The sequence below is a fragment of the Simochromis diagramma genome, unplaced genomic scaffold (assembly GCF_900408965.1).
Source record: "Simochromis diagramma unplaced genomic scaffold, fSimDia1.1 OVJJ01000026.1, whole genome shotgun sequence".
NCBI classification, from domain to species: Eukaryota; Metazoa; Chordata; class Actinopteri; order Cichliformes; family Cichlidae; genus Simochromis; species Simochromis diagramma.
In genome coordinates, this window is record NW_024386985.1 from 6,218,612 (window position 1) to 6,245,611 (window position 27,000).

The 27,000-nt window shown below is 44.3% G+C and overlaps 3 protein-coding genes across 3 annotated transcripts; 1 reads left to right on the plus strand and 2 right to left on the minus strand.

Moving 5' to 3' along the window:
- Positions 1 to 660: 660 nt before the first annotated feature.
- On the minus strand, positions 661 to 10,593 carry tmem59l (transmembrane protein 59-like). The gene is made up of 8 exons (XM_040040191.1): positions 10,331 to 10,593; positions 9,276 to 9,381; positions 8,502 to 8,596; positions 8,220 to 8,372; positions 4,198 to 4,303; positions 3,986 to 4,100; positions 3,356 to 3,473; positions 661 to 2,410 (listed from the first exon to the last, which is right to left on the minus strand). The coding sequence occupies exons 1-8, from the start codon at positions 10,493 to 10,495 to the stop codon at positions 2,252 to 2,254; spliced, it is 1,017 nt and encodes a 338-aa protein (XP_039896125.1). The 5' UTR covers positions 10,496 to 10,593; the 3' UTR covers positions 661 to 2,251.
- Positions 10,594 to 10,674: 81 nt separating this feature from the next.
- Positions 10,675 to 23,221, plus strand: crlf1b (cytokine receptor-like factor 1b). The gene is given in 9 exon segments (XM_040040190.1): positions 10,675 to 12,331; positions 14,363 to 14,641; positions 15,692 to 15,821; positions 15,982 to 16,154; positions 18,359 to 18,516; positions 19,372 to 19,540; positions 20,636 to 20,684; positions 20,686 to 20,818; positions 21,576 to 23,221. Coding segments are annotated over 9 exon segments (1,401 nt in total). The 5' UTR covers positions 10,675 to 12,045; the 3' UTR covers positions 21,600 to 23,221.
- Positions 22,067 to 26,168, minus strand: rex1bd (required for excision 1-B domain containing). Its single transcript, XM_040040193.1, has 5 exons — positions 26,026 to 26,168; positions 25,117 to 25,199; positions 24,759 to 24,963; positions 22,607 to 22,695; positions 22,067 to 22,445 (listed from the first exon to the last, which is right to left on the minus strand). Exons 1-5 carry the CDS (start codon positions 26,026 to 26,028, stop codon positions 22,373 to 22,375), a joined length of 453 nt encoding a protein of 150 aa, XP_039896127.1. The 5' UTR covers positions 26,029 to 26,168; the 3' UTR covers positions 22,067 to 22,372.
- Between the last annotated feature and the right edge of the window lie 832 nt (positions 26,169 to 27,000).

Consider the following 27,000-nt stretch of genomic DNA (forward strand, 5'->3'; position numbering starts at 1 on the left):
TTTCCTGTTTGTTGGAAACTGAAAACAAATTATTTACTAGATTAATTTAGCTTATAAGCTAAATAAGCTTTAAGCATTTTAAAGCTTATTTAAAAATGTTATTAGTGTGACTGAATAATGAATTCAGATGGGCTGCCTGTCTTGGCCGTATAAAAGTGAATAACAACATTTCAGCCTGATGACCTTTTCGCCCGCACCATGGGACCCGCTCTGTTCAGGCTGGGGGATATGTTCAGCAGCGACACATGTGAGTGACGTTCATGTGCTCATTTACTGTGTTTGGGTGCTTCTGAAATAATCTGTGTAGTGTGTCCGGCTGTGGCTCGGAAGTTAGAGGAGGTTGGACAGTTGGTGATTCGATCCCCGGCTCCTCCAGTCTGCACGTTGAAGCCCTAATGGTCCCCAGAGCACCCACTGGACTGCGTGTGCGGCGTCACGGTTAGAAAGTGCTTAAAGGCTTAGAATAAAGCACTGTATGAATGTGATTTCAGTGTAGCGTTATATAAGTACCGGACCATTTGCCATTAATCTTCTGCTCTCCATGCTACCGTTAAGCCTGATATTATTTCTGTCTTTACGAGCTTCACACACACGCTGACACAAGCACGCACGAGTGCGCGCTTTGTCTGAGGTTTTCTATAGGAATGAAAAAAATCACGCTTACCATGAAAACACTTTATTTCATCATGTTGTATCGTTTCATTGAAAATTAACAGACCAGTAAAAAGGAAACAATACAGTTTGAAATCCATCTTCACGTTCCTTGCGGCATACCTCCGGCACAGATATCGATCGGATGGCTTTTTAAAAAATTATTATTAAGAGTCCTTCCTGTATATCATGAGGATATTGTCATTCGTTATTACGCATTCTATTCAAGGTTTACAGTAATATGAACACAAAAAATCACAAGTCTACAGTAGAGTTGTGCCGTAGTGGCGAGCGGTTAAGATAAACTATCAAAGAATCACTTGCATGCACGCTTTTTTGTCTACATAGCCTGGATTAAAAGAGAGCGCTACAGGACATCTAAAGCACTGAGAGGAAAACAGAAACTCTTCTCTAAGACTGCGACTGTGCTCAATAACAAAGGTCTGTGTTAAAAGCTTTGCATTACACACTGTTACAGAGGGAATCCATCAGTATGTGCTCCTAGGACATACAAAATAGTCAGCTATTAGAAAGCACATATAACAGCTATGAAGTCTTGAAGTGATAGAAGAGCAATAACAGAATAATTATCATCATAATAATAACAATAGCATTATTAATAATATAGCAACAGGTGTGATCTGTCTTTGTGTGTGTCTCTCTCTAGCTGATGTTACAGTATTTTACATACAGACTAATTACATTTGCATGATGACTGAACTGTACATGGTACTGCAAAAACACTAACGGGTAACTCACTTTGATGACTCGGAATATAACGAGGAGAAAATAAATTAAGGTCGATTTTTGCTCATTTTTAAAGACGGGGTCCGGTTTAAGATTTAATTCGAGCTGTGTGAAAAGACAAAGATCCAGAAAACACACGGGACTGAGGCGACGAGAGACGCCGACGTGCTGTTTTTGTACCTCTGAACCCGGCGAGGGTCACTCACCTGAGAACCGTTTCACGCTGTCGAGACGCGAATCTCAATTTCGAGGCTATTTCTGCACAGATCACGGTGCTGACTGAGTAAACGGATCATAAACTGCGAGGGATTACTCTCTGGGTGTTTCGCTCACCTTTCATTCATCTTCCTTTCCTCTCAGAGCTGTTTCTCCCTCTTTGCTGTGAGCAAGCCACTAATTAATCCAAACTCTCTGAGAACGAGGGAAATTGAATCTAAGATGAAGCTCCGCGTTTGTCTTCTTGTCCACACTTGACGAATGACACGAGCGCTCTCGGCTGCGGTCTGTCCTCTCTGCTTGTCTCGCGCGTGGCTCGGAGACGAGACTCATCAATAAGCAATGAGCGGGCTAACCATTAGGGAACGACCTCGCTTGACGAAACCTGGATTGTACAAAGTAATGAAATGCATGACAGGTGGAGCTGACACAGAAAAAAACCCAACTGACTGACACGAGCTAGATGTTTGTGTGAGATCACTTTAAAAGATGGAGGGTGCCATGCTCTTAAGAATATGTTTCTTTAAAATTCTGCTGATGGAGTAAGCATCGTAATGTGTTTCTTTCACCCCACCCCTCTTCTCTGACGAGCCTCAGAGTTTAGTCACCCGCTGAAGCGAGACAGCCGCTCTCCATCCTAAACGCACGTTTTGTTCAAGTCGACCTTCACCGGCAGCGGCCCGGCTTCCTGGCTCTCCTCCGATTGCTTTACGGTGACGGCGATGACGGGACTCAGGTGGTACGGGTTGACCTTGTGGGCGTTTTCCAGAAACTCTTTATCTCCGTTGATACTCAGCTAAAAAGATACAAATAATTTTTTTTTTAAAAAAGGCACATAATACCATACGGCGTGGATAAACTGACAGTTCTAGGAAAGCGTTTGTGTACTGCTGTGATTTAAAAGCTCTTTTTTCTAAAGGGAAGAGAAGGCACACGTCTGAGGTTTGACAGCAGCCGACAGCTTCAGCGATGGAAAGAGGAGAATTTTACCTGTATCCTGTTTTGTTTTGTTTTTCATGGATTTTTACCGCACGAGTTTTGAGGATCCAGGATAAAAAACCTGACAAACACACATCTGTGTATTCCCAGTTTATCAGAGTCAAATATATAAAAAATCTTCAAAGTCTAAGTTGGTAATGCTGCGATTATCTAATGTTTGAAACATTCCCTTTCCTTTAAAGCTTTCTGAGAAGACTGAAGAACTCCTCACGATGTACGTCCTCCAGTGCATTCACAGCATGTTTACATACACAGCAGCTTTTATTTACTCATAATTACAACTTGTGTAAACTATCAACAGATAAATAAATCAAATAAAACTTGTACGTGTGGCTGAGATATGTTCAGTAACAAAGCAAAGTGAGACACCGGAGCGCACAAAACATGCTTGTGATGATCCAGCTGCAGCCTGGTAGCATGTTTTAAGGCTGTGACAGGCTGCAGATGAAGTGCGCCTCACTAACGACTAACGGATTGGATGAGCAGAAAGGGAAGACCGGGAGAAGACATGCTAGCTGCTGTGGATGGGAAATGCTGATAAGAATCAGATATCAAAGCAATGTTTATGCCGCCTTCCTGGAATGAAATCCAGACTCAGACAGAAGTGGGCTGTTGTTTGGTTTGTGTTACTTTAAAGGTGTCCTTAAGGAGCTCCGAGATTAGAAAACACAGGTGCACTGCCCACCCAGGCAGAGCAGAATTCAAGATTTAATGTTGATTCATTTCTTTTCCAAATGTGTACCTGTGTCTTGATGTGCTGCTCCGGTGCGGTAACGAGGCTGGCACAGCTGAGCCACAGCATGACCATGATAGACAGGAAGAGACAAGCGGCTAAAATCCACCGTGGAAGGCCAGAACGTCTGCAGAAGGAAGCGGGGGAGCAGGGGAGGGCATGAGAATGAGGTGGGTCAGAAAGACCGAGAAGATCGCCAAATTATAAATAAATGCGCTGCAGATGTTGCATAGACTTAAATAGCATCTCGTTAATGCAATTAAAGTTCAAAGTCAAAGAATCAGAGAGGTATTTTTCTGCATGTTGTAACTCGTTTAGTGAAAGAATCACTTTATTTGATTCTCTGTGGTTTTAAATGGCGTTTTATGAGCTTTGCAAACAGGATGAACTTCATCTGTTCAGCTGTCTTTGTCAGTTAGGACGTCAGTGTAAGGTCAGGGAGTTAAATGTGTCCACTGCCAAACACTGCGCGATACTGCAGCTCTGTTAGCTGTGCTAGATTAGCTTCATCAAACAGGTTTCAAGTGTCTTTAGGTTCATTTTCATGCAGGCTCCAAGGAGCGCTTGTGTAAAAGCAATTTAAATTTATGATAAATGCCCTGCTTAAATCATTTAATTGGTGATTTTCCACAGTGTCACCTGGACATGCAGCCGAGGAAGTCGTGCTCAGATGCGAGGTCCTCCGGGTGCTGGACGGCGTGTTTCCCTTTCGCTGCAGCTTTGGGAGTTCCCTTCTCCCCGTGTCCCCTCGCACCTGACACACAGTTAAAAAAGTGGACATCAGTTCTAGCTGAAACAACAAATGGTGGGATATTGCAGAAGCATGGATGTGCGGAGCATTTTGGTCTAACCGTGGGGCCTCTGGGTGTGAGAGTGGACCTGAGGCCAGGGTTTGTCTGCCACGCTGGATCGAGGAGCCTGCAGCTCGGGCAGAGAGTACTCCATCTCTGGTTGGCTCTGAGGAGAGGAAAACAGCATCAGATGAGCTCCTAAGCGATGAGAAAAGTCCGAGCAAACACATAGAAACCCCACAGAAGGCATCCAGGTGATCCTACGTCACCTTAAGGTCACGATTATAGTGAAAACCTTTAACATTCAGTTAATCTTTGCGGAAATTCTGACTTTGGACACAAAACACCTGCTTCTCTTTTCTCTCCTTCATACAAAGATTTGAGATTCTTACCCACAGACAGCCCTGGAGCTGGAAGGATGATTCAAACTTGTATTCAAGGACATTTCAGCCCTTTAAGAGCCGTCTGTGAGGGTACGGTCTACAAACGCTCCCCGTGAGTTTCTCAGTATAACGACAGAGTCTTTCCGGACTCTGAATCTTTCTCCTCTGTTCAGTAAAAGTTCATTTATTCGTACTTCAGCATTTAACGTTGTGTGAAACCAACGCCGTCATTAGAATTCGTTTTTTCAAGCATGCTCAGTTTCCTTTTCTCTCAGACACTGAAATAAGTTCACTAAAGCTCCTTTTAGTGGGACACCATCTCTGAAAAACATCTTTTTAAACCCACATAGAGCCTGCTGTTGCCATTTGCACTGTTGTGTGTTTCATTACGTGCGCAATGTTTTCGGTTCCCCTGGAGAACTCATTAAAAGAGGATTTTGCCTCCCTACTGCTGACCCTCCCTCCACTCTAGCAGCAGCTGTAGTCAGTTGTAACGATACTATTGCTGGCCTCAGCAACAGCACACTCTCACAGGCCTACTAACAGCACAACACATCCCCGTGGAGTGTCTTCTTCCCCGTTATTCATCCATTCGGACACTCGACGGGATCTGAAACCTCTTGCTGTGTCGGACGCTATAATCGGGGATCATTTTCACTTTATTCTTTACTTTGTTTTGGAAATGAGTGATCTGCTAACTTAGCGAGTGATTTCAGTCACATGACCAGAGCAGCAAAGGACTGCTGACGCGCTGCAAGTCACTCTGGAAACTGAGTTTATTCTCACTCATTTTCAGTGGCGGTCCTAGCCTGTTTGGTGCCCCGGGCGAACACTCCCTCTTCCGCGCATGTTCTCGTTTCGCTTGTGGGGGTGTCCTCCACGACGTGTTTGTCAGATAAACTGGTCGTAGCTGTGGATCTGAGAGCGTGTGTGGCTGTTTATCGTCCCCTGTCCAGGGTGTACCTCAGATTTCGAGCCTTCCTGTTCTGTGGCCAAGAGTATTTCACCGTGCCTATGCAGGAAACATGCACTAACATATGCATACGGGGGGGACTATCGTGCTACCCTTTTGAAGGAAAAAAATGTGTACACCCCCCCATTCCATCTCACAGTCCCGATCAATCAACATCAAGAAGGGATCCAAGTTAAACTGTGATTGTCATCCACACCCTCGCTCCCTGCAGCAGCTCTGCATCCAGCACACGTGTCGCTTGTGTCCGTGTTTATGTCAGTATTTATTCACTGCACACAGAGTTCAAATTGTTTGTTAACAAAAACCACGGCTCAGCTGGAAGAGGCGCTTAATCGATCTACTTTGTTTCAAACGCTCTTCTCCCGCCACCTCATCGAGGGCTGAACTGTCAAAACAACAAGGTGGTGTTGAGAAGGGATAAAGAGGTCTGCTTTGCAAGTCTTTCTTTAAAATTACAAGTTTGTTTTTCCCTTCAGTAGGAATAACTGAGAATCGTATACTGTCTGGTTCCTGTGAGCCGCCTGCTTGTTTTTATGATGCTTGCTCATATTATTATCCTCGCAGCATGGTGTCAGGCAAAGCTCTCTGTATACAGTCAGCCTGTAATGGACAGCCATGCCATTTTTATTTCAGGCAACAGCGGTTTATTCCCCCCTCCTCTCTGCTGTCCCGATCCTTAGCCCGACTTTTTCTGTTGTTTCAACACTCAGGGAGTCAATCTGTCGAGTTGGTGGCGGTTCGCCAGCTGCCCACTAAACACAGGCCTGATAGTTTTCTCACTGCCTCTCGGAGCCTGCTGGTTTCCCCCTGCTGCTCCAGTCTGCGTGTCGCTGCCATAAAGAGCAAACATCCATCACAGAGTCCAAAAGAAATGTCGGTAATTTCATATTCTGCGCTTGCTCCATCGCCATATATGAGGTTGAGAATTACAGCCCAGCGTGCACACACATTTTTATACCTAATAATGAATTTCAGCATAACAGACAGCTCTGTGTTACACAGAAGCCTTTGTGTGTATGCGTTAGAGTGCATAAATACTATCATTTCCCACGGAAGCCTTTAATTATGTAGCTTTAACTGCCATTGAAGTCACTTATACAAACGGGAAAACACTTGGGAGAGATGGTTTTTGATTTTGGAGGATCTGTCTGGGCAGTCGGTGGTTAAACAGACCCAATCTTATTTTAGCTTTAATGTAGAGGTGGTTTACTGTGTTGGCTTTAACAAAAAAAGATACACTAACATCTGAATTTACTCTTTTCAAAAACAGAAAACGCGACAAATGCTGAATCTTTTTTCCACTCTGCATCTAAAGACGCACGGCGATGGATAATAGAGAGGTTTTTTCCAAGTCAGCCAAGGTCACCAGACACACATGACCTCAGCTGTCAATGCAGAAAAGTCTGCATCAGCACCACAGTGGAAGCAGCACTTTCACTTTTTCACTGTTCTTCGGCGTAGTCTGTTCTGTTTAATCTTGCAGTGAGTTTCCATCGTGAGGTGAGCTCAACAGCTGGTCATCAAATATGCATGGCAGCGAGGGGAAGTGACATCATTTAAAAGGAAATTTATAAACAATTAAAGTGCAGTGAGGGGGAAAAAAACCCACCCAGCTCTCTGAATTCAGCCACCTTTCCTCCACCCCGCTGTGTGCCCTTGTTCACTCAACCTTCACAGATGCACTGACTCTAAAATGAGCTGTGGCCCAGGCTGTACACAGTGTATACCAGAGGATACATTTCACAGTTCTAACGGGAAGGAAGCAGAGGTGAGCTCATCCAGTAATCTATAAGGGCTCGCTGGCTTGCCTTAACCTCCAATTAAAAACATATGAGGCGTAAAATCGCAGTAAGTAGTCATTTTATATTTTTCCAACACCGGTAAGCAACAGACCCTGCATGAACGAATATATCCTGAATATACTGTGCAGATACTGTGTACATGCAAGTTAAAATATTCTGTCTTTCCAGTCACGTGGTGTGAAATTTGTAGAACAGACTGAAGATCTGACCGAAGCAAAAAACAGGATTCCATCTTTTTGGTGGTTTGTCTTAATTTTGAATGCGGGGTAAGAAAAGCGGCGTAAATGCTCACACTGCTGTTTTTATTTACAGGTGACACATTCAGGGCATAACTGAAAAGTAAAACAAACGTTCCTAACAGCCAGCCAGTGATGACGCGTGTGGCTGCCGTGGGATCAATGACCTCAGTGAACATTTTCCTGCATTGCTACTGCAGTCAGATCCAACCCGCAGTTATCTCCTTACATCATTCTTTTATATACAGCTTATGGAAGGGGTGTCCAACATCAGGTCCGGGGGCCTGAATCGACCCAGCGAAGACATCAATCTGGCCTAATTGGTTGGCTTTGTGAATTTATGTGAAGGACATAAATTTTGGTGTTTTCACAAGTTTACAGCTTCTCCTGCTGATGAAGAGCTCCCCCTGTGGCCACTCACAATGCACCGAGGTAATTAAATTACATATTAAACACATTTACGTCTTTACAGTTTAAGCCCTAAGAGTCGTCAGCATTTCTGATGAAATTGCTTCTCTGTCTTACATTAAGGTATCTCACTGTGGAGTTAAACTTGTTTACACTGACAGAAATTGGAGTTTCACTGGTCGGGCCAACATATCAAAGCTGTATGCGGCCCACAGTGTAAAATGAGTTTGACATCCCTGCTCTGTGGTGTTCCCCGTCTCCCAGTGCCAGCTGGTCCTACCTGGAAAACCACAACCTTGCCGTCATCAGCCTGCAGGTAGAAGGTCCAGGTGGAGGAAATGAAACTCTGGGCGGAGCTGACAATGTCATTGCACCAGCTGGACACGGCCTCCATCACAGAGGGCGGCTTTGGGCGGAGAGTCATGGCCTTCAGCTGCAGGAGAAAGAGCAGGATGGCAGTGAGGGTGGTCTCCTGTGTACACACTTGTGCCAAGTTTAAACCGACACCTATAAGTTGTGTGTGTCTGGGTGCACCTATTGAGCGCAAAGTGCTCTTTCTCACCTTCCTTCTCTTGATTTCGGGTTCGGAAGGCTGGCTGGCACAGCCGGTGCTGCAGGCCTCCTGCTCCAGCAGCTTAATATATGCCTCCTGGCATGCTGTAGAGAGAGAGAGAGGGCGCAGTAGTGAAGTATGACAGAATATATAAAAAAGGAAAAGAGCAAAAGCAGGTTGACAGCGCAGATGAAGGAGCGAGAAAAGAAAGAATGAGCACAAAAGGGAAGTCAGCAGAGAAGAAATAAAACAGGTGAGGGCAGAAAGAACGGACACAACCAAGACGACTCGCTCCACAATGCTGTTACTGAAGCAGGAGGAACCGGGGTATCTGCTGTCTGGACAGCAAATCACATCATTGATTTTCAATACCGCAGTTCAAACAGGGAGAACAGCCTGAAACCCCCCACCCTGACAAAAACGAGCCTGCCAGCTTTCAGGAAACACCGCAGTGTTTACCAGAGCTTTGATGTTGCTCTCCAGATTTTATTTTCAAATCCAGTCCTGTCTTTTCCAACGACTACAAAAACACCAAATTCGAGATAAAAGAGCCATTGTGCTTCGTATGGATTTTGACCCTCGTGACCTCTCTTCAGGATTCTTTCTTTTTTCAATCTGATTTACAATTAACATTGAAGAAAATGCAAAGATAGATAGATAGATAGATAGATAGATAGATAGATAGATAGATAGATAGATAGATAGATAGATAGATAGATAGATAGATAGATAGATAGATAGTCAAGCTAACAGCCCAATGGACAGCTTGACACACTGACTCACCTCCCTGACACTCCTCCCTGCTGGTATTAAAGCCAGCATTGCCATTGACAAACTGGCAGATGGAGTAGAGGCGACAGCCACGGTGACAGGCGTTCATTATGGAGTCCTAGCAGTCAAACAGACAGAAGGGTGGGTTCAAAATTAGAGATGTCTCCTATAGTCTTGGATAAACTCCAGATAACCTTGTTAGGAGCTGTGACATAGATGGGTCATGGCATTCGTAATGACACGGTGCAGCTGTAATATTATGGCCTGACATAAACAGTTTATAAGACGCGTTTAGATGCTGCCAGAGAAAGCTGATGGTAATGAGCGAGCTCCATGAAAATTTTGCAGGATACTGTGGTGGTGAGAGGAGGATGCAGCAATGTGCATCCTCCTCTCACCACACTCTTGATGCAAATAAAGAAACAGCGTCCTCTGGTGGCCTCGCTGGGAATAGACGAGACAAAAAAGGTTTTTGGCCAGTTTATTACAGCCTTGAGCTTTTCATCATCTTTACTGCGTTTCCGCGCTGTTTCGGAGGGAGGGGAAAGGCTGTTTATCCCAAAGCGCGAAGGTGAATGCGTACACAGCGTGTCTGGAGTCGCTGTTCTGTGTGATGGACGCAGAGCTTTGGATCGCAGATTTCAAACCGGGTGTTTGCAGCTCTACCCCTTGCCGCCCTGCAGGGTGTCTGAACCACACCTGAAGGCAGCAGAGGAGGAGAAGGGGAGGAGGGGGGAGACAAACACCCGAGATATAAAATCTGTAATCCACGGAAACTCACAAACCTCACGGTCTCAGCCTGCCGCCCTCCGGTCTGGCCTTGTCTGCGTAAACCTGTCTACAAACAGCGGATCCGAGTGGGTCACTGACGCAGTTCACGTCTCGACTGGCCTTTAAAATGCACACAGAAATCAGCTGCATCCATTTTCGGCCTAAGTGCGCCGAAGCGTCCCTGAGGCCCTCGCGCGGACCTAAACACGTTCACTGCGGGTTATCGTGAGCTCTGGCTCCCGCGTTAGTCTGCGCTGCGCGCCGCAGCGGGATGGAACCTGCCGGGGACCACTTACTTTAGCGGGGCTTTTGTTTCTGATGGTGAGCGCGCACTGCTTCTTGCAGTAATTGATGTCGCCCAGCTGGTCGTCAAACAGATCGGAGGACGCTGCAGCGAGTCCAGCGAGGAGCACGGAGAGCAGGGCCGAGAGCGCGCACATCCTGCCGCCGAGCCGAAGCATGCCAGATCCCGGAGAGAGCCGCGGAGAGTCGCTTTGTGGCGCCACTGCTGCTGCGGATGCTGCTGCTGCCTCAGCCCGGGTCCCGTCTGCCGCTCCGCTGATCTGCCTCTGCCCGTGGCGTCACGCGCATCATCATCATCACGCACGCGCCGTCAAACAGCCTACTCGATCCGCAGAGCAGCCTTTGCTGCAGTGCATAAACGAGCAGCGGAGAGGAGGACCTGACCCACACCTGAGACCTCACAGAGACACAACACGCAACTCACGGTCACGCCTGTTAGAAGAACGGTTTACTGCTGGGTTACCTGAAAAAAGGGGATCATGAAAAAGTTTAACCGATGCTAATTATAGAAGTATATGTATAGAGTATATGTAGCATAACATAACACAACATAACATAAAATAATATAACATAATGTAACGTATTATAACATAACATAATATAATGTAACATAGTATAATATAATACAATATAATATAACATATAACTGAGAGTATTTGTGAGCATTTGTACCTGAGAGTATCCATATGTTTCTGACAGTATTTGTGAGTATCTGACAGTATCTGTAAGTTTCTAAAAGTATCCGTGAGTACTTGTGAGTATGTGACAGCATCTGTAAGTGTCTGTAAGTTTCTGAGAGTATCCGTGAGTATTTGTGAGTAACTGACAGTATCTGAGAGTGTCTGGGCTAACTGTGTGTAAGCTCTTAATGAAACAGAGTGTTTTGGCTCCTCCTCTGTCTCTGACTGCCCATTACTCGTTTCTGCTTTGGGTGGATATCTGTGGGCGAGTGTCATTTTTTATTCTTAATATTTCTAATCACTCTCTGGACCCTCTGATGCTGATGCTGTGATCTTGAGGACATCGACCTGAGCAGCGCTCCATTTTCTGTGTAAAAACTTAAGCAGAGCCTCACCTGCAGATGAGCTTTTACAGTTTTTCCTCTTGTGTTTGGAAGAACACGTGATGCACTTTTTATTCTGCATTGTTCTTCCCGTCATCTCATTAGTGCCAATTCTGTGTGAATGCAGGGGCGATGTTTTAAATCCATTTTTACGTCGGTAAAAATATCTTTGGTGCAGATGTTTTAAAATGTGTTTTGTGAAATAACATCTGGATTAGGCGAGTTTACAACTGTATGCCTCCCACTCTTCAGGATAGAACAGATTCACTCAGAGGTGAGAGCATTACATCCATGTGGTGAAAGACTGCAGCCCAAATATTATTAAAAACACAAAATACAGTATTACCTGTTCTCCTGCATTAGAGCTAATAAACTGTAATAACTTAAAATAAGTTGTTTTACAGGTGTAAAAACAAAACAAACCCCACAGCTTTTGCATTCAGTGGGGTTGTGTTAAAAAAATATGCTGTGAGAGAACAAGGAGCTCGATACTTGGACTGATGACTGGTTTCGTTTCTTTACATAAGAATATTTCTTTTTTAAAAATCATTTAGTATCACATGACTTTAACTTCCATCACTAACTGGTGAGGATAAAGCCTCGCCTAACACTGACAGGAAATGACGTATTGTAATAGGCGTGGTGATGTCAGGAAAGGTGAGATATTCAAACCTGACAGTTGTCACCGCCTCACCTGAAGCATCTCTCTGCATAGGAACGATGGCAGCAGTGCAAGTGTGCAAGTGTGTCTGTGGGGGGCGGGGCGTGAGGGTTGCAGTCAGAGGAGGGATCCTCTCTCACGGAGTGCAGCTGCGCAGTTCTTCCTCCAGCTTCAGCTCCTGGAGCTGCGAGCGGACAGCAGCAGAGAGAAGCATGATTCCCATCGTGTTGGTGATCCTCCTGGTTCCACGCGTGTTGTTCTCCTCGACACGTGAGTAACACCGAACTTTCGGTAACTTCAGGTAAAGCTACGTCACCTCGATCCTGTCTAAAGGAGAGTGCAGAGCAGCGCTCGAAGCAAGAGAACAAGTTCATGTTCAACTGCGTGAACAAGTTTGTTCCTCACCTGTAAAAATTCTTATTTTGAATCATAGCGATTATAAGGATTAAACTAACTCAGAACTATCTGCAAAATAACGTTATTTAAAATGTATTAATGCAGTAAATGTGTCTGTCTGATACCTGACAGTCAGTGAGGTAATAAGAAGATCATAGAGGAAATCTTACCTATGACTTTGTACTTGCTTTATGGCAAAACTGATGCCAGATAACTGTATCCAGCACTGTGCAAAAGTCTTGAGCCACTCCTAATTTCCCTTTAAAACATTTTTATATTTTGCCTCCAAGAAGCCAGACATTCCTCGAGTGTTCTTGAGCAACAGTTCTCCAGCTTTCTGAAGGTCTTTGAAAGTGTTTCTTTGGAGATTGGCTGCCTTTTCGCTCATGTTCGGTCCTGTCGTCAGACCTGACCATTTTCAGAGGAATGGGTTTTGTTTGTTTGTTAACACTGACCACTGAATCATGCGAGCATGAAAAGGCATCTAACCCAAGGGATGAACTATGGGATGTTGTGCCTGCATATAACAGAAAACTGAGGTGTGCAGTTAGAACAGTATTCATTTTTCATATTATCACAGATATATTGTTTACTGCGCTCATAATTAGCACTGTGTTTAATTCCCTCTCACCGAGGGCCGAGGATGAGAACTGCTGTGCTGTTCCTCAAACATTTTCTCTTTACATTACAGATTAAAACACTGAAGTGAAACATATGTTAGAAAGCTTATCCGCCGCCCACCTGCAGCATGGCTCATAAAACTCTACACATTAACTCAAATATCTGTGAATAAGGAGCCCGGTGGTGCCATTCAAACACAGAGAGGAGGGCTTCTCATGGGCATCAATCACAGGGGCAAACCTCACGCCTCAGACGGTCGCGGTATGGAAAAGCATTCAAGGGTTTCACCAGTAAACCGGGGTGACCTCTCTGACTGATCCTAGCGGGGCTCCATAAATCCGCTTCATTACTGGGTCATAAATATGTGCCGAGAGGCTGCTGCTTCCCACACACACACACACACACACACACACACACACACACACACACACACACACACACACACACACACACACACACGTCGGTTGTTCATATCTTGTGGGGACATCTCATTGACATAATGCATACCCTAACCCTAACCATGGAAAATGAATGCCTAACCATAACCCTTACCCTAATCCTAACGTAGCCCAATTGTGACCCAGTCACCAAAACCACATTTTGAGTCTCAAAATGCCTTCAAACTCGTGGGGACCGGGATTTTGCTCCGCACAAGTATAGCAAACTTCCCATTTTTGGTCCCCACAAAGATATGAATACACACTCGCGCACACACACGTTTTCCCACGGCTGGCCAAAAAATTTTGCCTCTAATGATTTCTTGTTATAAGTGCTGTGGTTTCACCTCGGGCTCTGCTGTCGGTTTGAGAAACACTCAGACAAACAGCCGCCGAGCGCTGTGTTGGGGATGCTGCTGAAGAAAGCGCAGTTAATTATGGTTAAACGATGACTGGGGGGGGGAAGCTACAAACCTCAAATCTAAATGTAGTCTTGTTAGGAAAGAGAACATTAGCAAGTTTACAGGATTTTTCACCTCCGAGGAACGTTTTGGTTAAATTATTCCACATTCAGCCGGGGGAAGAGAGAGGGACTGTTCTAAAAACCGTCAATAGATGATGTATTATATTATTTTATTGGTCAGGCCTGGATGTGAGGATCTTCTGGTTTTGTAGATAATCTTAAACTTTAGATTCTGGGTATTTATTCTGTCACATTCAGTAATTAGAGCATAATACTAATTAGACTTTGAGAACTTGATTATGACAGGACTTGTTATCACATGAAGCCTTCATACTGGTTTTGGCTTAAGAGGTTGTTTTGTGTCCATGTGTCTCCAACACCCAGATGTGGCGGTGATCTCCCCCCAGGATCCCTTTCTGCTGATTGGCTCCAGTCTAACGGCCACGTGCACGCTGAGCCCTGAGCTCGGCGTGCACGCCAGCACTTTATACTGGACGCTGAACGGAGCGCGCGTGTCCAGCAGCGCCTACAGTGTGGTGTCCCCCAGCGTCCTCAGCGTCACCCTTCACGGCCTCAGTGGATCCCAGCAGCGGTCCGGAGACAACCTGGTGTGCCACGGAGCGGACGGACGCGTCCTGGCTGGATCCTGCCTTTACGTGGGCAGTAAGTGGAGGGTGAACACTGACTCTGCAGATGGCATTATAAATGAGCACACTTCATAATTACATGATCAGCTTTATTAGCTCAGTATTAATTTTGCAGAACTGCAATCGCTGCAGAATAAACTCACTAACAGGCGACATGAACCAGGAGGTGTAACTCCTGTGTCGTCCTGTAGGGGGCAAAATTCAAAGAATTCAGCTGTTATTATCTAGTCTGCCTAATCAGAAATCTTCATTTGTGCAAGTTATAATAAGAATCATATTAATCATAGTTATTTTTATTAAAGTGATACTACAGGTTAATATAATTCTCATTGTTGCATTAATGTGCTGATGAAGGCAGAAATTATTATACTCATACACATACACAATATTTACATTATGAAAGTATAGTCATATATTTTCCATAATAGATGATTTTATGGGAACGAAGCCTATTTAATCCTGAGAGGGAAGATTAGGAGATGGTCCAAAAACAAAGCAAAGGGTTTCAGGTTGTAATAAACATTCACTCTGACATGAATTTGAAAAACTTGCTTATATGTAAATAAGAATGTATCACTTTGGTCAGAATATCCTGAGAGATGTAACTCATAAAATCCAAATTATATAAAACATTTAAAAACGCATGTTTGTGGAAAAGTTTCAGTTAAGGTTAGGAAGTGAGGTGTCAGTACATTGAAGTCAGACGTCCATGTGGTAAATCTGTAACTTTCTCAGAGATTTCTGATCTGAACGTTTTAAGATTAGTTGAGTTGATTTCAAAGTTAAATGATTTCCAGCTGTACTTTTTCTGGACAAAATTCATTTTTTTAAGAAACCTCGATTAAAACCACATGAAGCATCAGATGGCTCACACTCACTGTGTGTGTGATTAACGCTCTCTTACTCTTTGTTCCTTCTTGATTATAATCTTTATGTCTGTCTGTGCTTTTTTTCATGCAGTATCTTTAAGGCGACATTAGTGTTTGTTTGTTTTTTATTTTATTTATTGTAATAGGTTGACACCAGTCTTCTTCTTCTTCTGTTTTCTGCTCCGTTTTGTCTCCAGTGCCTCCCGAGAAGCCCGTCAATCTAACTTGTTGGTCCCGAAACACGAAGGACTTGAGCTGCCGCTGGAGCCTGGGTGGTCAGGGCGAGACTCACGTCCCGACCAAATACGCCCTCAAGTACAAACTGAGGTGAGTGCCTCCAGACCCGCTGTCGCAGCTTACAGGTGATTACCTCATCCCGCCGCCCTCAGGTAGACTGGAGAGTTCACTCCGAGGATGCAAACCCCTAAAAACACCGTCTGCCTCTGTGGCGGAAAACACCAGATTCAGTCTCTGTTCTTGCGTCCAGATGGCACGGCAAAGAGAAGGAGTGTGAAAATTACAGCACGGGAAACGAGCGTTACTCCTGCTACATCCCCCGCAACGTCGCCCTCTTCACTCCGTACGAGATCTGGGTGGAAGCAACCAATCAGCTGGGCTCTGCTACCTCTGACATCACCACCCTGGACATCCTCGATGTAGGTGAGTGAGAGACGTCTATCTAAAGTTAACAGAGGGTTTCAGCTCAGCTTTACGCTTCCCCCTCTCCTTTTACGTTTGTCTGCAGAGCTCCAGTGTGTGGCTCTAAGACAAAACTGTCATGTTGTAAAAGTTAACCTTAGCAGATGCCCCTCATGTGACGGCTTCACATGTTCCTGGAATTTAAATTGTGGCGTTATGATTAGTGTAGCCCTCATCTGCTTGCACAGGCCTCCGGTAAACTGTCGCATTTCATAAAGCAGCCTTTGTGTTTTGGAACTCGGCATCCTCTCTCTGTGAATCCTCATTGGACGCTGAGGAACAGAAAGCGTGGAGGCTGTGAGTGGGCTGGAGGCGAAGGAGGAGCGCCGCCGTGTGTGATGCGTTGCGCTGCCAGAATACCAGAAACAATGAGTTCTGCCGGCTCCGTTTCCCTCTTCATCTTGAGCCGAACAAAGAGACACGTCAGCCGACACACAGTGAGCGATGTCTTAAGCGGAAGGTTACAAATGGGAAGCATTTTTAACGAGTGTTCCCTCTCGTGCTGCCATCCTCTTTGCCTTCATCTTCCTCCCCTTCATAGCACTCGAGCCACTTTGTTTTATTTATGACTGACTGAGGGAACGACGTGCTCTCGCAGGAACTACAGACTGACCTAAACTGAAGCGCACACACTAAATGAACAGCACCAGGTTTTTAATTTAGCATTTTAATAGCATTTAACTATTAAAATGATAAATTAGGAAACCTCTGAACATGACAGCAAGTAGTCTTCCTATAACGTGGTATCACTTTGAAATTGTCCTAATCACACACATTTTTGTAATCAGCTGGTCCAAAAAATCATACCAGGGTACACGTTAATGAGTCATTCGCACTACAGTAAAAACAAAAACAAAACAAAACATGGAAACCTACCTGTGATTAGTAAAAATCTCAGGTTGCAGCAACCAGTTGCAGGTTGTCTTCTTTCTGACAGACGTGTGCAGGTTTGCAGATAAGTGCTGTGTAGCTTCTAACTGGAGACAGATGCCAACACGTCACAGTGAATGAATAATGAGCACGACCCTTTGAAGTAGGGAGTCCACTCGACTGGTCACCAGCTGGTTGTGTTCTGGTTATTTTCCTGTTTGAAAGCAAAGCTGCAAAAGATCACCGTCCTGCAGAAACCACATTTATAATGTGGAGGAATTTCTGAATTTCTCGGATCTCAGATGGGAATTTCTGTCTGTAGACGGCAGCAAATTTAGGTATGATTTTCTCTGATTAAATTGAAAGCGGCATCTATACGCCGTTAGTTAAAAAAATTATTACCTATTAGTAATCTCCGTCTCTTCCACAGTGTGGGTTTTGTCCAGTATTTTTCCCCTCAACCCAATCAGTCTCTCGATGGTCGCCCCTCCCTGAGCCTGGTTCTGCTGGAGGTTTCTTCCTGCTAAAAGGGAGTTTTTCCTTCCCACTGTCTCCAAGTCTTTCCTCACAGGGGTTCATCTGATTGTCTTGAGGCGACTGATGTGATTTGGAAATAAAAATGAATCTGAGTTGCTCCATGTTAACACAATTTTTCATGTAAATGCCAGTTTGAGCAGACTATATCTTGCACGCCATCACAGTCATTTTATTTAAGCTGTGGTCGTAAGCTGTTGTTTTCTCCAGTGCAAGAATGGCTTCTTTCATTTGGGGTTATTACTACAGAAAAAATAAAGGCAAATGATATTGAAACCTGCTGTTTCTGACAATCAGCCAATCGGAAGAAGGCTGGCTGAAATGGTGAGGTATGTCTCAGAGAGAGGATGACGTGAGGTGCTGCACCAGGTCCTGGTATCAGATAAATTGCGATTAGTATGAACACAAGCTTGCTGTAATGGAGTTCAAAGATATAAATATAAAGTTGGATAATATTTGGTCCCCATTAAATATTTATTTGCACTGCTTTTCCTTCCACATGACAGCTATTTATTTAGTTCATCTGTACCGTGGAAATTCCCTGTGAAGCTTCAGCTCTTGCTTTGATCGTGTGGTAAAGCAGACCAAGGATGAGGCCAAATATAGTAAATACTCTAAAGCTGCACGTAAGAGTGTTAATGATTTAAGAAGCAGCCTCCGAGTAGTTTCATTCATTTCATCTCTTACTGGTCATCCCTGCCTTGTTGGACTTTACACCTGCTGCATGCAAACCCTTTAATAGATGTCCCTTGTGTGTGCAGTGACCACAGACCCTCCCGCCAACGTGCAGGTCAATCGTGTCGGCGAGCTCGAGGACCAGCTGACGGTCCGCTGGGCCATCCCCCCCGAGCTCAAGGACATCCTGTTTCAGGCCAAATATCAGATACGCTACCGACTGGAGGACAGCGCTGACTGGAAGGTGGTCCGCACACAAACCCGCAGACTCGCCTACACACACTTTCTCTGTAGCTACTGTGGAAACGTGTGAGCAATGATGAACATGAAGCTTCTTGCTTTGCTGTAAAACAAATCTTCTCCTTGCTGTCGTTAGCGATTTATAGCTTCTAAGTGTTGAAGCTTGGTTTTGATCCAAAAGTGCACAAAATGTTCCTCCTTTAACTCTCTTTGATGTTTTCTAACCAAAGCTCCTTACTGTTTCTCTGCTTTGTATGTTTCTCTGTTGAATGAGAAGATTAAGCAAACACCGTAATATTTATTGAATACGAAGTCACCAGTATCCAGAGGAGATTCAGGATGAAAGCAGAGCAAACAAAAGTTTCAGACGCTAAAAATAATGTGGGGAGGCGTTCAGAGCTAAGACCGTGAAATTAAAAATGATTAATTAACTTTATATAAGAGGCAGTCAGGAGAAAATAGCAGAGCCAAAATCACATCGTTATCTCCTGTTGAAGGAGTGTGCAGCGTGCTTCTTGGTACAGCTGCAGTTTTCGGGTACAGTTGGCGAATTTGTCTCAGGTCTTCTGTGGATTTGAGATCGGGGCTCGTAGCATGTGCTGCAGGACTGATCATGTATGACTCTAGCCTTAAGTTTAAGCTCACTGTCACGTTGCAGAATGGATCTGAGCACTTTCAGGTCAGAAGTCCTCATTTTCATTCAGATCAAAGCAGGTGAAATGGATTCACGGTGGATTACTGTCCCTGACAGTGACACTGATATCCGGCGTTGAGGCATTTATGGCCTTTCTGCTTTTCCTCCACCAGCTGTCAAAACTGTCTCCTTACAAACTCTGTTTCTTTCTGACCTCTCCATCAGTTGGTGGACGATGTCGGCAATCTGACATCGTGCCGCCTCGCAGGCCTCCAGCCTGGGACCGTCTATTTTGTCCAGGTGAGGTGCAACCCAGTGGGCATCTTTGGCTCGAGGAAAGCCGGCATTTGGAGCGACTGGAGCCATCCGACCGCCGCCTCCACGCCCAGCAGTGGTAGGAACTTTACAGACGACATGAAATACAGTAGACGCCGTCTCCAAGTAAAAGCTATCAGCCTGGATGTAGCAAACATTCGTCACTAAAGTCCTTCCTGTCCCTGAGTGTCTCTTTGCTTAAATGGCCTTTAAATGCTTCCCAAGCGTCTGTGATGCCCACAAATCTTGACCGTTCTTTCCGTTCTCTCCAATAATCAACCTTTCATTGCTAATTAAAAGCCAAAAAAAGAACAATGTGTCCTCCTTCCCGATCCAACATCCTGAACAAGGAGATTCAAACCGCATGTGGCCTAAAAGGAACCAAACATCAATAGGCTACGTACCTTGATAGGGATCTCCAGACGGAGGATTAGAGGGAACTGCGGAGAGCCGCGGGGACGTTTGATAGATTTTTGTCGTCGGCTTCAAACATTGATCAAGTTAAAAAGCGGCATGTCTGTCAGCGGCGCACACAGGGCCTATAAAGCCTGAGTGGAAGCAGGTTTGGGAGCTGGAGGGGCAGATAATGAGTTACATAGGTTATGTGGTCAGGGGGAGGAAGTCGTTATCGGGCTCTGTTGTTTGCAATAAAGAATTGATGGTGGCAGACGACAAGAGCCCAGAAACTGAGTGTCGCTTCCACAAACACATGGCGTCACAATGAAACTAAAGTTCTGTTTGGATTTTCGGTTTTGCAGTGTTGAGCTACGATAGAGTAACTTTGTTTGTTTTTATCACGCAATCAGACAGATTAGGTACAAAAAGATGGAAAGCGTATTTTAATGTCTTTGATTGAGGAGAAAAAATAGGAATCGAAGCTTTTGTCTGCAGCAACGACTGTTTTGAACGAGTTTTCCCGCCTGTGAGAGTCAACCCTTCCGAAGGCAGCGTCTCAATTCAACCCTGCTCCGTTTGATTGTCTAATGAAGACCTGAAAAGAACTCTAAACTTATACGAATCATTCCAAATATTCACAGAGCAGTCGGGTCAGGAACATGCTTCGTTTTCTTTAATGCATAACTTCTTCTGATATTTAAAAAGTCACACCTGTGCTCACACTTCACCTGCTCATCTTCTCACTTCCTTTGTCTCCCCCCGCCCCGTCTCCTCCCAGAGCAGCTGCAGAGCGGCTCGTGCGACCCTAAGAGCGGCGAGCAGAACTCCCACGCTGCGGCGGGAACTCAAGCAGTTCTTCGGCTGGGTCCGCAAGCACGCCTACGGCTGCGGCGGCATGTCGATGAAACTGTACGATCAGTGGAGGGTGTGGCTGCAGAAATCGCAGAAAACGCGCAAGCAGGTAGGTAAGCGCGGCTGTGTCCGCGGCCCGAGCTGAATTTCTGACCCTGCCTTTGCTTCATCATATGGTCGGCATCTTTGCAAACACAAAGGGGAAGGATTTCTCTTGAACTTGCTCTGTGAAGTTTCAGTCTGTACTTTATGATCGGGTAAAATGTGCGGTTTAGACTTTACAGGCCCAGAGGTGGAAGCATGAAAGTAGACACGCTCTCAGTCGAGCACTCTGATTTTATTACATATTCAATGAGTGGACTTCTCATCTTCATCTGATGGCCACAACAAAGAGAAATAAACACGTAAATGTAATTAACAGCCTTCGGTAATGTGTTCCTTTTGTGTTTTGTTTTCTCTTGGCGCGAGCGTTCCCCTTTCACAGAAATAACTCGGCCCAAATGGCACGCAAAGCCTCCAGATCTGCTGTGTTTGTGAGTCTCTGTGAGGAGTTCACGTCCTCTGACGCTCAGTCTTTGAACTTGAAGAAACCTTTGGTCTGCCTGACTCGATTAGCTCAGAGGTGCCTGGATTTTTTTTGTGTGCTTTATAGGGGGCAAGCTGTCGTCTGAATAATGTCTTTGTCCGCAAAGTGTGACAGCTTCCCATTGATTACCTCGAGAGAAAAGCAGCGAGAGGCAACACGGTGAATAAAAACGAGGAGAAAAGCGGCAGTCACACGGAGAAATGTGACGATTAGTGGAGGTGGCTTTTTTTTCCCCTAGCTGAATTATCCCAGTAAGAACCATCTGCTTTTGTCTTTTCAGATTCTGCAAGAAGATAATTCATAGCACAGAAACTCGGCGTGACTGTGGCATTTAATTCAAGACGCACATCGAGAAAGCTTGACAGATGACTGGTCCACAGGGTCCCCGCAGTGTTGAGAGGTCCAACTCCCGTCCAAGGGACGCTGCAGAGGCTGTGCGCTCACACACTCTTGATTTTAAAAGGCCCGAGTGGGAGATAACCGAGACAAAGCAGCCTTTCATTCAGTCTGTCTGCTAGATCAGTTAGCAATAACAAAACATATTAACGCCTTCAAAAACTGCAAATTTATACTCGAAAAAAGTTCAAACTGCTTCGTGTTTAACAGAATGTAAGATAAACACGTCTCTGGAAGTGAAAGTTTGCGGCATGTCACCAGATCAGCTCAAATGTCGTTTAGCTTATTGCACATTTAAGTGAATATTTTATCTATTTTTACTGTGTGTGATGTAAAGTGTACAAACACCAGCTGGTTATTAGTTAAGAGCAAAACTTGTTTTGTAAAGCGTCTTTATTTAAAAATACAATCCAAACAAAGAGAGCGTCTCCAAACCGATCACACCTTCTGAATATTTTATATACACATTTCATTACAGCGCCAGCAGAGTTCTTTCTTTGAGCCCTGAAGTAACACAAACGCATGCCTGCAGACAAACACTCACGCAGGATGGATGTTAAAGGCCCTCCGGGAGGAGTAAGACTGCAGCGGCGAGCTGGGTGGAGCCGGGTGGAGGGGGAGGGGATTGATAAGTGCAGCTCAAAGTGTCCGAGACAGAGGCTACCTCCTGGGAGCGAGCTGTCAGTCGCACTCCTCTGAGTCATACTTGAAGTCCTGCATGATCTCACTCAGAGCCTCTTTGTTCTGGATGATCCTGGGCAACGAAGCAACACACACACACTTTTATTTGTGCTGGTTTGATATGGAACAGTTACAAAGATTATCGGATCAATTAGAAGAAGAACTGAGCCTCTCAGCAGCGAGCTGATGGGAAGCGAGCACAGTAAACTGAGGGGCTGTAATGGCAGCTCTTACTTATGCTTGATTTCCTGAATCTGTTCTTGACAGCTCTGGTCCTCCGGCTGATCCTGGGCCTGCTGCTTGGCCAGCTGCAGCTTAGCCGTCTGTTGAGAGGGCACATCAGATAAGATTTATGCAAACCACTCATCAGCAGAGGATGGAGGAAAGGCGGATGATTAACCCAGAGATAATGGGAGCTTTATAACATTACTGGAAGAAAGGGAGCTGAATTATAGAGGAATGTAAACCTTTATACAAAAGAACAAAGCAGCATCTCTGAACACCAGATGTACCGAAGTCTGTGAAAATGTGGGAAGCACTGAGGTGGTCAAATTTGTCCAACACTCTGTAATACTGCCCGTAATTAAAAGGAACTTCAATGTTTCATATTTGAAATGACAGTAAAATATATTTATCTACAAATACCTGCAGGTAGGCACACTAGAATAAGGAAACACAGATCTATAGTGTTTAAATAACTTTAATAGTGCATGACTTCAGGTATTACACAGGAAAGGAGAGAAATTATTCTGCAAGTGATTTTAAGTATGGTGTCATTCAAAATTAAGTTAGCCTTTTCTCCTTCGTTATAGGTTACATCATGGTATTTATTTTGCTGTAAGCTGGTAAGGAAGCACAGTTCTTATGATTTATAGTGGTATAACAAAACGATCATTTAATAACCAAACATCCAGCCTAGACGTCAACATTCTTAATAATAATAATAAAGATTTAAAAAAGGTCAAGAGGCTCGTTACAGTAGCTCAAATTGGTGGAGGTGAAGCTTCCAGCTACAGCAGGCTGCATCTGCACAGCTGTCAATCAAAGCGGCCACTCCCCTCACTTAAATCACCATGGTAACATTATTATGGAGGGGTTTTTGTGCTTGGCATTTTACCTCGGGATGAAGGACTTGCTTGTGCAGTAATCATGTTTCCATTCTGCTTTAAAGAAAGGTTTTTGGTTTCTGTAGCTAATTTTCCCCTTCACACTAAAAAAGAAAAAATCACCACATATATCTTTAAACAGTGTGTTGATTTAAAGTGATACTAAAGCTTACAGGCTGGTCACTTTGAATGACCGGTGGAGGCTGACGGATGGCAGCTCACTGCTGGATTTCATCCCAGCAAACTAGACTTGTGTTTGTGGTGCTGTGCCTTTTTGAAGCAATTTAACTCCTAGCAGATGATTCTGTTTACTTTTAATACAATTTTAATACAAAGTAAGTCGAAAAGGTGCGTCCTCCAGTTTTGACGGTGATGGAAATATGCGTCCACAGGCCGACTGCTGGCACCACCGTGTGGTGACCATCTCCGCATCTTCACAGCAAGTCTTGAGAAACACCAGTGACTCGATCATTCTTCCTTTTCAAATCAACTCTTAGCATAGAGAGTGTATGTGTGTAAGAGGTGGACAGGGGGAAGAAATGATGATAAATCAACCTCAAAAGATCCAGGTCTCAAATATGAAATCTCAAACATATCCCTCCAGAAGCTTTTCTCACATTGGTGATTTAAACTGGAGGATTTATAACAAACTGCTGCCCTACAAATGATTTCTGACACTCAACACTGATGGTGGGGAAATCTGCTTTCAGCTGAAGAACGATTAAGAAATGATTTTCGTTTAAAGCAAAAACTCTGCCTCCTTGTGGTGAATCAGTAGAATTGCATCCAGTTTTGGAAAAAGTTCTGAAACATTATCTGTCAGGTACGGTTTAACACCACATTATTAAACAACACAAATTCCTCTTTGACAACTGCTCAACTTTTCTGGTCAGTCATTTATAATCTTCTTTAATCTATATATTTATAGTTTTGCTTTCTAGCACAAACCGTTTTAGATGTTCTGAACGAGTGCGAACAACGTGTGTGTCTTTGTGTTCAGAGCAGGTACTATAAGGCATGCTGTCGGCGGCTCGCTAAAGTAGGATACATATTTATGTTTAACAAATGGTCAGAAGTGAGTGGAAAGTGCTGCTTTCTGACAAAGAGAATAACACAGCCTTGTTGCCTTTACTGTGATCGTGTTTACTGGCATCCATAGTTTCTTGCCAAAGGCCCGTTGAGGAAATCTCTCATCACCACACAGACGTATATTATATTTTAGACTCCCCTCGACTTTGCCTCGGTCTAAAAAGTGACCCATGCAGAAAGTGCTTACATACCAGTTCAAGTTTCTCCTTCTCTTTGTTCTGCAATTTCTCAATGTGCTCGGAGAGGTCTGGTCTGTCAAACTCGTCGTGCAGCCTGCCCTTGATCTCCAGCACTTCCTTAGAGATGCCGCAGAACGCCTGCGTTATCTCATGGACCAGCTGCCTGTAGTGGTCAAAGTCATAATGGGGCCCTGTCCTCAAGTAGGCTTCGTGTCCCCTGGAAAACATTCAGCAGCCATCACAAAAACAACAGGGGGGGGGGGGGGCAATTAGTCATTTAATACAGATTCCTCTTGTTTGTGTACATGATGTAATCACTGGAGACAGGACTGTGTGTGTTTAACAGCATTATCATGAGATTCAAACGTACTCTTCAAAGAGCCGGTAGGTTTCGACCCGCTCGGACTGAAGATGATAAAATCTCTGGATCAGGGCTTTAAAATCTGAAGGCACCTGGAGAAACGAGACAGGTCACCAAAATGAAAATATATAAAAACATCAGGTCGCAGGAGACTCACTGGATGTATTTTTAATCACACTGAACTCAGACTGGATTACAAATCTGAAGCTACACTTTCTCATTGCAACATATCAGGTGACCCAGAATCCTTCCGTAGTTATGCAGCAATAGGTGTAGCCTGCTGGGGGATTCCCATGATGCACTGAGTGTTTCTTCTTCACTTACTGTGTATTTATACACGTCTTTGCATTGACTCATTATTTATTATTAATGTCTGGCTCTCTTCTATAACTTGTCTTCTGTCCTGTCCGGTCATGGCAGATGGCCACCCCTTCCTGAGCCTGGTTCTGCCGGAGGTTTCTTCCTGTTAAAAGGGGTTCTCTCCTTCCCACTGTCACCAAGTGCTTGCTCATAGGGGTAACATTCGTGTAACTAACATATTAAATCGTGACAACTCAACATGGTATAAATACCAAATAACAAAAGTTTAGTTTTTCTCACAAACACCGATGGAAAGCTTGAATTTTAACTAATATCTTGGCTGTTTTAAATACTCATTAATATGTAACATGAAAAAAAAGATCAAGATTACTGACCCAGTTTAGAATGAAGTCATGTTGCTGTTTTTTTCTGTTAATGGTTTCGACCGGAGCGAACTAAACAGAGAAAGTCCTGCTTCACTGACTCAGACAGCAGCGTGAATGCTTCAACATCACTAGCTGGAGGTTCCCGAATTACCATTAGCTTGGTTAGCTTAGCACATGTGTTAGCTTTAAAGTTGGGCTTTTGCGAAGTTAAACTGTGAAATAAGAAACTCACCATGGCTGTAACACACCCGGGATGACTCTCCACTTTTTATAATGGCACCATGTTTACACTTTATAAGCCCAACACGCCGCTTTCCTCCTGTATGTGAATCAGCAACCTGACCCGGAAATGAAGAACATGCGGTTGTAAATGGCTGATTTCCAAAATAAAAGCACTTGAACTCGTCGGTTGCACAAAAAAGAGACTTTCTTTCTTTTTAATGAACCCCTCCTCACATAAAAGTGAAGACGCACATAAACAAAGCAGGAGGTCAATTACACACCAGAAAGAAAACAAACAAAAGAAATAAATAGATAAAACAACTAATTACACATGTCCAAACGCAGATGCAATTTCTTTACAAAGTTTAGTAAGTTCGCACTGTACTGTACAGTACTGGAATTATAGAACTTCGCCATCTTATAAACATTCGGTGTCAACCTGATATATACAGTAAAAAAGTAATTGCCCCTTTCTAAATTAACTGTAATTAACTACGTTTTTGGAAAGCAAAGTTTAATTGCACTGTCACACCAAGGCCTGATTATTGTCAGACCTGCTGAATCAAGAAATCGCTAAATAGAAGCTGTCTAACAACGTGAAGCAGGCTAAAAGATCTAAACAAACAGCTGAGAAACAAAGTCACTGACACCTATCAGTCTGGAAAGGATTACAGAGACATTTCTGAGGCTCTGGGACTCCAATGAACCACAGTGAGATCCATTATTCACACATGGAGAAACTGCAGACAGTGCTGAACCTTCCCAGGAGTGACCAGCCCACCAAAATTCACCTAGGAGGTCACAGAATAACCAAAACAACATCTGAAGACCTGCAGGCCTCGTCTGGCTCTGTTAAGGTCAGAGGTCATGACTCAACAATAAGAAAGACACTGGGCAAAAATGGCCTCCAATACCAGTTAAATGTTTGATGTCAGTTACTACTGACATCAATGGTGGCACAAGCAGTTATTACCTGAAGCTGGCA

What these genes read in the sequence shown, in the direction of transcription:
- tmem59l (XM_040040191.1), bottom strand. Translation starts at nt 10,495, where the DNA reads ATGCTTCGGCTCGGCGGCAGGATGTGCGCGCTCTCGGCCCTGCTCTCC. An exon ending in GCAAGGTTGTGGTTTTCCAG is followed by an intron (nt 4,304 to 8,219) that starts GTAGGACCAGCT and finishes TCCTCTCCTCAG; the next exon opens with AGCCAACCAGAGATGGAGTA. An exon ending in TCACACCCAGAGGCCCCACG is followed by an intron (nt 4,101 to 4,197) that starts GTTAGACCAAAA and finishes ACTGTGTGTCAG; the next exon opens with GTGCGAGGGGACACGGGGAG.
- rex1bd (XM_040040193.1), bottom strand. An exon ending in ACCTACCGGCTCTTTGAAGA is followed by an intron (nt 24,964 to 25,116) that starts GTACGTTTGAAT and finishes AATGTTTTCCAG; the next exon opens with GGGACACGAAGCCTACTTGA. An exon ending in AGAAGGAGAAACTTGAACTG is followed by an intron (nt 22,696 to 24,758) that starts GTATGTAAGCAC and finishes CCCTCTCAACAG; the next exon opens with ACGGCTAAGCTGCAGCTGGC.